Below are 12,312 nucleotides of genomic sequence, written 5' to 3' on the forward strand. Positions count from 1 at the left end.
CCTCACCGAGGCGATGACTTCTGACCGAGACCTTTGGAAATACACTGTGCTTGAGAAGACCCGGCAAGCCAAGTGAGACCTAAATCTATGGCCTTTACCAGGGGTGTAGCCAGCCTACTTATGTGTACCTTTCCTTCTTTGGACACAAAACCCTGCTTGTGAAAACTTGTTGAGGCAAGTGAAATCGAAATCGAAATTGAACCAAATTCGTTGACTGGCCCCCATACCAACCTTCCTTCATTGGACACTAAACTCAGCTTGTGAAGACTTGTTGGGGCAAGTGAGATCGAAACTGAACCAAATTTGATGACTGGCATCCATGCCAGTAGAGCGCTAACAGCACCATCCGAGCGGGGTCACTGCCAGAGCAGCGCTCTCACTTCCTTTGCGGTAGCACGTAAAAAGCACCATTTGAGCGCGATCGTTTCCAGCTTCGCCTTACTGGCACTTGTGCCGGTGGCATGTGAACAAAACATTGGACTGACTCCTGTGCAGGTAGCACGTAAAAAACATTTGAGCATGGCCATTGCCAGTACCGTGTGACTGGCCCTCGTACTGGTGGCACGTAAAAGCACCCACTACACTCTTGGAGTGGTTGGTGTTAGGAAGGGCATCCAGCAGTAGAAACTCTGCCAGATCAGATTGGAGTCTGATGTAGCCATCTGGTTTCACCAGTCCTCAGTCAAATCGTCCAACCCATGCTAGCATGGAAAGCGAACGTTAAACGATGATGATGATGATGATACACACACATTATATATATATATATTTATATATATATATATTTAAATATATATATATAAACATTAACAGAGGTGGGTTGAGGTCTGCTGCAGGTGTTTCAGACATGTTCTTTATGAATGAACAAAAGCATTATTACATCATGCAAAAAAACCAGTTTTCTTCAGGTGAATAAAGAGTAAAAATTAACTCTAAAAAATGTTCACAAAAATAGAAACCAACCAGGTTACAACCGGGAGGGTGAATGGCGAAAGCTATTACAGAGTATGCATTCGTGGTGACACATTAATAGACTCATTTGAGGGACTGGAATAAGAGAACAAAGTAGGGACAGATAGAGAAGGAGGGAAATGGAGAGAGAACAAGGGAAAAGTATATATAAATATATAAAAAAAAGTAGATATATATATATATATATATATATATATAAGTTATATTTAAAATTAAAGTTAGATAAGAGGTTTTAAAGTGATCATGATTCCTGGGTGTCAATTTACATGGCACCATCAATGATCATGACTACGATGCACTAATGCCATTTACATAGCACTGGCATTGACCACAGTTCACAGGTGTCATATACATGGCATCAGCAATGACCACAACTATGATTCAAGGGTGCCATTTACATGGCACCAGAAGCAACCACCACAACTATGCACAGGTGCCATTTACATGGCACCAGCATGGCCAAAACTATGATTTCACTTGGCTTGATGAGTCTCCTCATGCACAGCATATCGCCAAAGCTCTGAGTCACTTGTCATCACCTCCATGAGGTCCTATATATATAGTGTTTCGTGTTGCAAGGCAGTGAGAATCATGATGTCATAGGAAAGAAATGTGTCCACATAGATGACAGCTCACTTGCATTTAATGAGGCTGCAAAGAGAGAGATTTGGAGACGCCACTATGAAAGGTTGCTAAATGAAGAGAATGAATAAGAATAGTCTGGGCAAAGTTCAGAGTTCCTACCTCTGCTGGTAACAAAAGGCCTCTCACTCAGAGTAAAACATAGACTGCATGATACATGTGTGCGAACACGGCAGTGAAATATGGGCCATGACTGCTGAGGACATGCGTAAACTTGCAAGGAATGAAGCTAGTATGATCCGCTGGATGTGTAATGTCAGTGTGTATACACAATAGAGTGTAAGTGTCCTGAGAGAAAAGTTGGACATAAGAAGCATCAGAAGTTGTGGGCAAGAGAGACAACTGCACAGGGATGGTCATGTGTTACGTATGGATGAGGACAGCTGTGTGAAAAAGTGTCACACCCTAACAGTAGAGGAAACCTGTGGAAGAGGTAGACCCAGGAAGATCTGAGATGAGGTGGTGAAGCACGACCTTTGAAAATTGGGCCATACTGAGGCAATGATTAGTGACCAAGACCTTTGGAGATATGATGGGCCTCACAGAGGTGATGACAAGTGACCAAGATCTTTGGACAAATGCTGTGCTTGAGAAGACCCAGCAAGTCAAGTGAGACTATAACTGTGGCCAATGACAGTGCAGCACAACCGGCCCATTTAAGAGTACCCTTCAATCATTGGGCAATAAACTGCCCTTCTGAAGACCTGTTGAGTCAAGTGAAGTCATTGTTGTGGCCAATGACAGTACTGCGTGATTGGCACCCATGCCAGTGGCATGTAAAAAGCACCATTCGAGCATGGTCGCTGCCAGTGCCAACTGACTGGATCCCATGCCAGTGGCACGTAAATAGCACCATTCAAGCATAGTCGATGCCAGTACCACCTGACTGGCCCTCATGCCAGTGGCACATAAAAAGCATCCACTACTCTCTTGGAGTGGTTGGCATTAGGAAGGGCATCCAGCTGTAGAAACATTGCCAGATCACTATTTATATTATTGACATTATTTACAATTGACGGATATTTGTCCTCATCTTCTTTGTTGTTAACACAACGTTTCGGCTGATATACCCTCCAGCCTTCATCAGGTGTCTTGGGGAAACTTCGAACATAGGTTCTCATTCCTAAGGTATTTTTCGATGTTATTATTATTATTATTATTATTATTCAGGTCACTGCCTGGAATTGAACTCGGAATCTCGGGGTTAGTAAACCTCATTTTTACTGCTATGGGATTGCTACCTTGCTTCACAACTAAACTATGCAATTCATCGAATATTTTGCACCAGTTACATCTTGCAGCTCTCAAGTACTGAATCTAAATACCTCAGATGATATGGAGAAATTAATTTATGTCTCACACTACACCCTGTTTGACTTGAACGTTTAATTACCTCGTGATGTGCTTTCTACTACCACATGTGTGATCAAAGAATAAATTATTATTATTATTAATGAAGGAATATTGCCTTCTGATATTTGTTTTTACATTCATGTAAAACATACATTCATACATTACTGGAAGCACACTATTAAATTTACTTTCTAAATGCTCATAAAGAAGAAAATTATCACAAATATAGGATGAGACATTAACAAAGTTATTTCAGATGACCTGTAACTAAACTATACACAAGCTACTATTGTGGCACAGGAAGAACATTTCTTAATCAACTCTAAGTCAATACAAACCTCAGAACGGAGCACATGCCGGATTTTGGATTGTGGAGAAGCTTTGTCAGGAATGTTCAACCATGGTCGCAACGATGATTATGATGCTGATGATGCTGTTACTGTATTTAATGCAGATATTCATGGCAGCAGAAAGGAAATGTAAATAGTATAAAAGCTGTTATCATTTAAGTGAATTCAAATGTTCACCTAATTACTTAGTATCTAACTTATTTTCATAATTTTAGATATTGGACTAAGATTGGTGTTTTGCAAAACAAAATCAAGCAAAATGTAAAAAACGCTTACCTACAAGTTAAAAAAAAAATATTAACCAGACAATGATATCAATTCAGCCTAAGATTTTGTATAAAATTGCAAAATACCAAATCAACTTAATCTTCGTAACAAATCTAATCAGTAGAGACTATGACAAAGTATATTCTTGAAGCAACAACATTACTGTTGATACAAATATAAGCTTTCACCCAATGGTTTGATTCACATTAAACAATAAAAATCCATATTTATAAGAAAAAAAAAGTATCACTTTTCATAACTGAGGATGATATCCTTGCTGGACATCAAAATATTTTGCTAAATCTGCAGCTACAGTTATAATAAAAAGTGTCCCAATGTCTGACATAACATTCAAGGGAGATTACTAGCGTTTTACTGAAGAATCCTGAACTGAAGCAGAAAAATGAGTCGTTGTGCTATCGTTGGGTGAAAAGAAAGCATCAATTAGAATTTGAGATTATAACTGGTTAACACTGAGTAAGTTTTGTCCCTAATAAGTGTAAACGATCAAACACGGGGGAGGGGGGAATAGCTAGATAGCAAATGAAACAGTTTGATCCTAAATTTCCCAATGCCTTTACTGGCCAGAATATCTTAATAAAAGTATCTAGATGGACCCTCATATTGGACCGCTACTAAATATAATAAATCTTGAAACAAATTATGCCTCCTCGCTAAAAAGCACTTTCATCATTCATTACTGAGGTATAAGAAAAGTTCCTGTTTCTTCAGAATGTAAGAGTCTTAACAACATCCGGATTTTGTAAACTTACATTTTACAAACCCATTACAATAGAAAAATTATTAAGGCTACTCAATCCATGAGGAAATGATGAACAAATTTCATTAGTCTATTAGCTAAAACAAATTTCATTAATCTATTAGCTAAAAATAAACAAAAAAGTAAATATCAAATTGGTATTATACTAAACTCTTACTAATTGAAGAATATAGTTATTAGCTATTTGCTTACCATAGAGAAATTTGTGTGCAAAGAAATTAATTAACATCCTCTTTATCTACCTTTAATCGTTCAGAGAGTCTTCCTTCAAATAGAAATTCCCAGTTCAAACAAGGAAGATTTCGTAAATTTCTTCTACAGCAATGTCATTACTATGCATAACTTACCGTATTCTAACCCCTTTAAAATTTGGGAAAAATGTTTTATAAGGCACTAAAATACTATCCATGTACAAGAAACTCCCATATTTTTTTAACTTGATTTTTGACAAATAAAAAGAGTTCCTTATACTCGTTAAAAAAAATGGTAATTATGTTGCTATTATTGCTTAACTCGAAGCCATCCCTGTTCGAACAGACCTATGAACAAAGGGTTCCAGCAGTGACCATCCAGTATATTTTAAAACTAAATGGAAGAGCATTACTTAATGTAACCTGCCTTTTTTGTTAGACGGGGACGTAAATTGGCTACTGTTTCAAGCACGTAGAGCTACCACGTGCACGCTTCTTGCTTGCGACGAGTTAATTAAAGGTAGGTAACTCTGTCTGAAGCTTGTGCGATGTTATTTCCATAACGTAAGTTATCTCTGTATAATGTAATTGGACTTTGAGGAAAATAAATATAATTTAGTATATTTTTAAGAGAGTAATTCTTGAGATCGCTAATTTTCAACATGACCAGTATCATTTTGCTTTTAAATTTATTTCCCATTAACTTTTGGTAATATTCTTGAATATGAAGACAGCTTAGACACCAAGATGTAACTTCTTTTATTAAAGTGCAAGATCCCTTATAAGAAAAATTGTAAACATTTTAAATATGTCTATTCTTGAGATTGTTGATTTTCATGGTGTAGCAGCACCATAGTCAACTCCTACAAAGATAAAGGTGATGCTTTGGATAGAAATAATTACAGAGGTATCAAATTGATGAGAGTTTCAGAGAAAGTCATAGCCCAGCTAATTATGGAAAGAATTAGTCTAGATGAGATGCAGTTTGGTTTTGTACAAGGGAGAAACATTGCTGATGCTATATTTCGGTAAGACAGCTGCAGGAAAAATACATAGCCAAAGATAAACCTCTATACTTAGCTTTTGTAGACTTGGTGGAAAATGTGGAAACTAGGGATAGACACATGGCTGGTGAGAGCTGTACCAGCCGTGTACAGAGACGCTACCAGTAAGGTAAAGGATTGGTAAAGAGTACAGCAAAGAATTCAGGGTTCAAGAGGGGGTTCACCAAGGATAGGTCCTAAGCATCTCCTTGTTCATCATAGTCCTCTAGGAAATAACAGGAATTTAAGACAGGCTACCCTTGGGGGCTTCTCTACACTGATGACCTTGTTCTTATAGCTAAATCACTACCAGAACTAGAGAAGAAGTTCCAGGTATGGAAGCAAGGTCTAGAATCAAAGTGCCTTAGAGTTAACCTAGCAAAAACCAAAGTTTTAGTAAGTAGGAAGGCAAACAAATCACAAATCCCTTCAGGTACATAGCCCTGCTCAGTCTGTAGAAAAGTTGCTCTGTAAGATGCAACCAGAGTAAGATTTGGACACATAAAAAGTGCAGCAATATTGGAGGAAGGTTAACTGGGAAAATAGTTTTTATATGTGGAAGGTGTACAGGTATAATAAATAAATGCTGAAAATGTGCAAAAAATAGACTCCATCAACTGCCATGGGTGGGGGCAAGCTACAGGTAGAAGATAGTTTCTGTTATCTAGATGACCAAGTTAGTAGTGGAGGTGGATGCTCTGAGAATCTAGCTGTTGGAATCAGAATAGGATGGGCCAAGTTCAGAGAGCTCCTACCTCTACTGGCAACAAAGGGCTTCTCTCTCTCAGAGTGAAAGGCAGACTGTATGATGCCTTTGTGTGAACAGCTATGCTGCATGGAAGTGAAACATGGACTATGACAGCTGAGGACATGTGTAAAGTTGAAAGAAATAAAGTCAATATGCTTTGCTGAATGTGCAAGGTCAGTATGCATATTCGACAGAGTGTAAGCATCTTGAGAGAAAAGTTAGGCATAAGAGGCATCACATGTGGTGTGCAAGGGAGACGAATGCACTGGTATGGATTTGGGAGATGGAAACTGGGAGAAGCCTATTTTGTGTGTGTGTGTGTATGTGTGATACAGATGTTAAACAATGATGATCTTGCACACATACACACATAGATGTATCTCATAGCGTGAATGCATTATTGTATAGTAATGCCCTTATATAAATAAATATGTGTGTGTGTGTGTGTATGTGTGCATGTATGTATGTGGGTGTGAGTGTGTGTGTGTGTTTGAGCGTGTGTGTGTTTGAATGTTTGTGTGTGTTTGAGTGTGTGTGTGTGTTTGTTTCCTTGTCTTGACATCATATGATAGCTGTAAATGAGTGTCACTGTCATATAAGCAGTGTCGTTTGTTTCAAATATTCTGTGAGACTATGTCTAGCTATTGGGGAAATATTACCTTGCTTGGAAACAAGTGAGGGTTGGTGACAGGAAGAGCACCCAGGTGTAGAAAATCTGCCTCAATAAAATTCCATCTGATTCATGTAAGCATGAAAAAGTAGGCATTAGAGTGTCAAAATGATGCTGACAATGATGATGATGATGATGATGATATATATATATATATATCTTATGGTATTTACTTTGTATTATATTATACTCATTTATTGTGCTTTTAATTATTAATTTTTCTATATGTGACAGTGGATTTTCATCGATGAGTTCATGAACCTTGGTTCTTTTCCCTAAAACTATATATGTATATTTTATACTATGAAACTTAATTTAATTTTAATTTTTAATAAATTGATTTTAATTGAGTTTCTACCTGTAATTTTGGATTTTTATTCCTAATATTATTATGTATATATATATATATATATATATATATATACACACACACACACTTAGACAAAGAAAACAAACTTACCTCCACATTTCCGAGTATAGATACACATATGATATACATTTTGGTCCTTTCGGTGGTTCAAACTGATCCAATTTTGCAATGCTAGATGCAATACCCCATATAATTAGATATTTTACCATAAAAAACTGCCCTTGGCAATATCCAATTCCAACAAGTGTCCACTGAGAAAGCGATTCCACGATGGCCAAATTATATGACAAAGAATTATAGTAGAAATAGTGGAGAATAATATGGAAGCAAAGTGCCCAGCCACCAATTCTTAAGAAATCAATAACATGATTTTTTAGCCTTTGCTTAGACCACATTTGCTGAGGTTTGGAAATCTACAAAAAATAAAAACAAAGTACCGAAAAATAAATTTGTGATATCAAAATATATATAAATGATTGCATTTTAAACAATAAAGTTTATCATTTTAACCACCACAGCCTGTCACTGGAACTTATCGGTGACGCCACATATTTCATGTAGTCACTCTGCATACTGTTTAATTACAAGGAAAAGTAACTTCTTTGCATTTTTACAATATTTCATAATTAAACTTTGATATTTGGCCTGACTAGCCTTCATGCCAGTGGCATGTAAAAGCATCCACTACACTCTTGGAGTGGTTGGCGTTAGGAAGGGCATCCAGTTGTAGAAACTCTGCCAGATCAGATTGGAGCCTGGTGTAGCCATCTGGTTCACCAGTCCTCAGTCAAATCGTCCAACCCATGCTAGCATGGAAAGCGGACGTTAAACGATGGTGGTGATTTGGCATTCATTTTATTTAAGTATCCTCAAAACCATGTCAGAATACAGAATAAGATATTTTCTCAAATTATGAAAATGTACCACATGTGGTACATGTGGTGGTTGTATGAAGTTTGGTACATGTGGCAGTTAGCATGTTAATGAATTTTTACATCAAAGATCGTCCTATTTTTCCTGGAAAGGGTGTATTATGATCAAGAGAATACTCATTATGAGTGAAACTACTCCTAGAGCTAAATGCTATGTTTATTTGATAAGGAGCAATGAATATCATTCACATGGAACCTGTTACCTGAGTAATTTCTATTAATACACTTATCAGAAAATAACTACTTGGGATACTTTTTAAGCACTCTTAGATAATGTGTGTAGATTTAGATTTGGGAGATATCAAAATACTTAGCAAGACTTAATGAAATGGGTTTATTGTTGCAAGAAAATCTCAATGAATTTTACTAAGACCAGATCAGTAGTCATAGAATTTATTTTAAAATTATATTTACTCTCATTTAATACAGAATAATGAATGCACCCTATTCTCCTCTGATTAAGCTGAAAAAATATCAGTCAACTTCCAAACTGTCTAAGGTATATGCAGGCAATGACAGAGAGGATGGTGAAAAGCATTTTTTTTATTTTTTATGAAAATTTGCATAATTATCATAACTTATGTTTCTTTGTCAATACTCTGCCACTTATATTATGACCTCCATACCTTGAGGGTACATGCTGGCACTTGCCACCATCTATCTGCCTCCTTTTACTCGACCATCCCATTTATATTCTGATCCCCATCTCATGTCAGTATGCACTTTTCTACCATCTCTCTCCTGCTCTCTCTCCCTCTGGCTGGTTAACCATATATCTCCTTTACAGCAACACACCTGTTTCTGTCCCCATTCTTCATCACTCTTTCTTTTTATCTCTCTCTGTTGAAACTCTCTCTCTCACTCTCTCTTTCTCCCTTACTCTCTCTCTCTCTCCCTCTCTCCCTCTCTCCAGCTGGGTAACCTTGTACTTCCTCTACAACAAGACACTCGTTTCTGCCCCTCTGTCTCACTATAACCTTTCATCATCTGACTCAAGATCCCCTCCTCCAATGTCCCCTCCAATTTTTCTCTTGTAGGTTACTTGGTGACCTTGTCAGTGCAGGTGCCACTTAAAAAGCACTCAGTCCACTCTGCTGAGTGGTTGGTGTTAGGAAGGGCAACCAGCTGTAAAAATCCTGCCAAAACAGACACAAAAGTCTGGAGCAGACCCCTGCCTGGCCAGCTCCTGTCAAATTGTCCAACCCATGCCAGCATAGAAGGTGGACGTTAAACAAAGAAGATGATGTGTGCGTGTGTGCATGCGTGTGTGTTCTGAAAGCATAGTTGCTAGGATAAGAACAAGGCTGGGCAAAGTTCAGAGAGCTTCTACCTTTGTTGGTAACTAAGGGCCTCTCCATCAGATTGAAAGACATTGTATGATGCCTGTGCACATACATCTATGTTACATGGCAGTGAAACATGGGCTTTGATTACAGAGGACTTTTGAAGGCTTGAAAGAAATGAAGCCAGCATTCCCCACTGGATGGATAATGTCAGTGTATATATATACATATATGACAGAGTGTAAGTGATTTAAGGGGAAAACTGGATATAAGAGGCATCAGATGTTGTGTGCAAGAGAGAAGACTGTGCTGGTTTGGTCATGAGATGTGTATGGATGAGGACAGCTGTATAAAGAAGTGCCAAGCTCTAATTGTGGAGGGAACCTGTGGAAGAGGCAGACCCAGGAAAGTGGTGTGAACGGATCTACAGAAGCTGGGCCTCACTGAGGAAATGATGTGGTAATTTGTTATACTTGAAAAGACTTGTGAAGCTAAGTAAAACTGTTGTCTTCCATGCATACAGGCTTGTCCTTTCAGGTGCCGGTGCCACATAAAAAACACCTGTGCCATTGCTGCGTGTAAACACTCATGCTGGTGCCACATAAAAAGCATCTGTGTCAGTGCTGCATAAACGCACCCACAACAGACAATTGGAACTGGACTGCTCCCCACTGGCCAGCTCCATTTCAAAGTGTCCAATCCATGCCAGCATGGAAAGCAGATGCTAAATAATTATGATGATGCGGTAAGAAGCTTGCTTCCCAACGACATGATTCCAGGTTCAGTCCACTGTGTGGCACCTTTGGCAAGTGTCTTCTGCTATAGCCTCAAGTCAACCAAAGCCTTGAGAGTGGATTTGGTAGATGGAAAACTGGAAGAAGCCCATTGTGTGTGTGTGTGCGCGCGTGCGTGCATGCATGCATGTGTGTGTGTCTATGTGTCTGTGTTTGTCCCCCCTCCATTGCTTGACAACCGACGTTGGTTGTCAAGTTCAGCAAAAGCGGCTGATAGACTAAGTACTAGGCTTACAAGGAATAAGTCCTGGGGTCAATTTGTTCGACTAAAGGTGGTGCTCCAGCATGGCCACAGTCAAAAGACTGAAACAAGTAAAAGAATAAAACAGTATATGTGTGTGTGTGTGTGTGTGTGTGTGTGTGTGTGTGCACATGTGTGTGTGCACGTGTGTGTGTGCACATGTGCGTGTGCACATGTGTGTGTGTATATATATATATATATATATATAAACAAAATAAGACAAGGTAGAAAATGCTAAAATAATTTTATCAGTAAGTGCATTTTAGTACCTTTTTCAACTTTAGAGTAAAATAAGAAAAACAATTAAATTGAAGAAAAAAAATTAAGTGAAATGTTTTGTAGATATTTCCATAGTTTTTAAATAGGTAAATATTTCACTTAATTTTTTTTTTCTCCAATTTAATTCTTTTTCTTATTTTACTCTTCGTTGAAAAAATCTAAAAAGACAGAAACGGTACGAAAATGTTCTTCATGATAAAATTATTTTAGCATTTTCTACCTTGTCTTATTTTCCTTATACATATCAACATGTGTTACTGTTCTACCTTCTACACACACACACACACACACACAGAGTTTTCTCATACGTTGTGAGTGTATGATAATGAGGTTAGGTTTCATGTATCTCTCTGAAACTATTTCTCCAAGGTCTCTTTCATAAAAGCAATGCATTGCTGGCAAATATTTTTATACATTTTTTTACATGCTGCTGGTGTATGTAGAAAGAGTTAGGAAGGAGAAGTGAAGTATTTGTAATCGACAACACACACAATTTATTTACAGAGTGAAAAGATTTGTATTACACACTCTTATATAACTGAATGAGGTCAGAGAGAGAGAGAGACGGATAGTTCATTGACTTCATGATTCTAGCAAAGGAGGTAACAGCTGAATATTTCAGTAAATCATTGCTCAGACACACACACAATTCCTACCAAAATTTCATTAAACTCCTCTGAAATATTAATCAGTCACCTGCACTGGTAAGGGGTTAAATATTCTAAAGACAGTCAGAAGCGGTTCGGTATTACTTCTAAGCGTTACTCTTCATATTACAGATCATGGCCCTTTATGATTACTTATTCAATCATTCTTTGTTTTTTGTTTTTATGTTTCAGCTCATTACCAAGACTGAATAATTGCAACTCAGCAAAATACTCTTCACTCATAAATAAAATATAAATTATAATATTTCTTTTTACCACTTAGTTAGGAAGGGGATGGCAGAATCCATGTTCCTTTTTTCAGGGCTTCTCAGACAATTGGTAAGAAATTACCCTCAAACTAAGGTTCATGCAGGGTTGTGTTGCTAAGATGTTTGGTTGCCAACCACTTGGTTATGGGTTCAGTCCTACTGTGTGGCACCTTAAGCAATTGTCTTTTACTATATCCCCAGGCCGAATGAAACCTGTGAGTGAATTTGGTAGAGAGAAACTGAAAGAAGCCTGTAACTACATGTGGATTGTTAGCAATTTTTTCCCCTTCGTCTTCCTTTTCTCTTGGACTTTCCTCTGTCTCCTGTTTCTGAAGAAGAGCTTTGCTCAAAATGTAAAACCACCTTTCTTTCCTTCCCTGAGCATCTTACTAATACTTTGCATGTACTAGGTACTCGCATTGTTGTTTTTTCTTGTGTTTTTCCTTCCTTTTTTGGGGATTAATCATATATATATATATA

At 37.8% G+C, this 12,312-nt stretch overlaps 1 protein-coding gene across 1 annotated transcript in view; it reads right to left on the reverse strand.

Moving 5' to 3' along the window:
- LOC106884152 (protein-cysteine N-palmitoyltransferase HHAT) overlaps positions 1-12,312 on the reverse strand; it is a 190,517-nt gene that overhangs the window by 93,464 nt on the left and 84,741 nt on the right. Inside the window, exon 8 of the mRNA XM_052973781.1 lies at positions 7,478-7,800. Coding sequence (XP_052829741.1) covers positions 7,478-7,800 — 323 coding nt within the window. The remainder of the gene's footprint in view (positions 1-7,477; positions 7,801-12,312) is intronic.

The sequence above is a fragment of the Octopus bimaculoides genome, chromosome 16 (assembly GCF_001194135.2).
Source record: "Octopus bimaculoides isolate UCB-OBI-ISO-001 chromosome 16, ASM119413v2, whole genome shotgun sequence".
Taxonomy (NCBI): domain Eukaryota; kingdom Metazoa; phylum Mollusca; class Cephalopoda; order Octopoda; family Octopodidae; genus Octopus; species Octopus bimaculoides.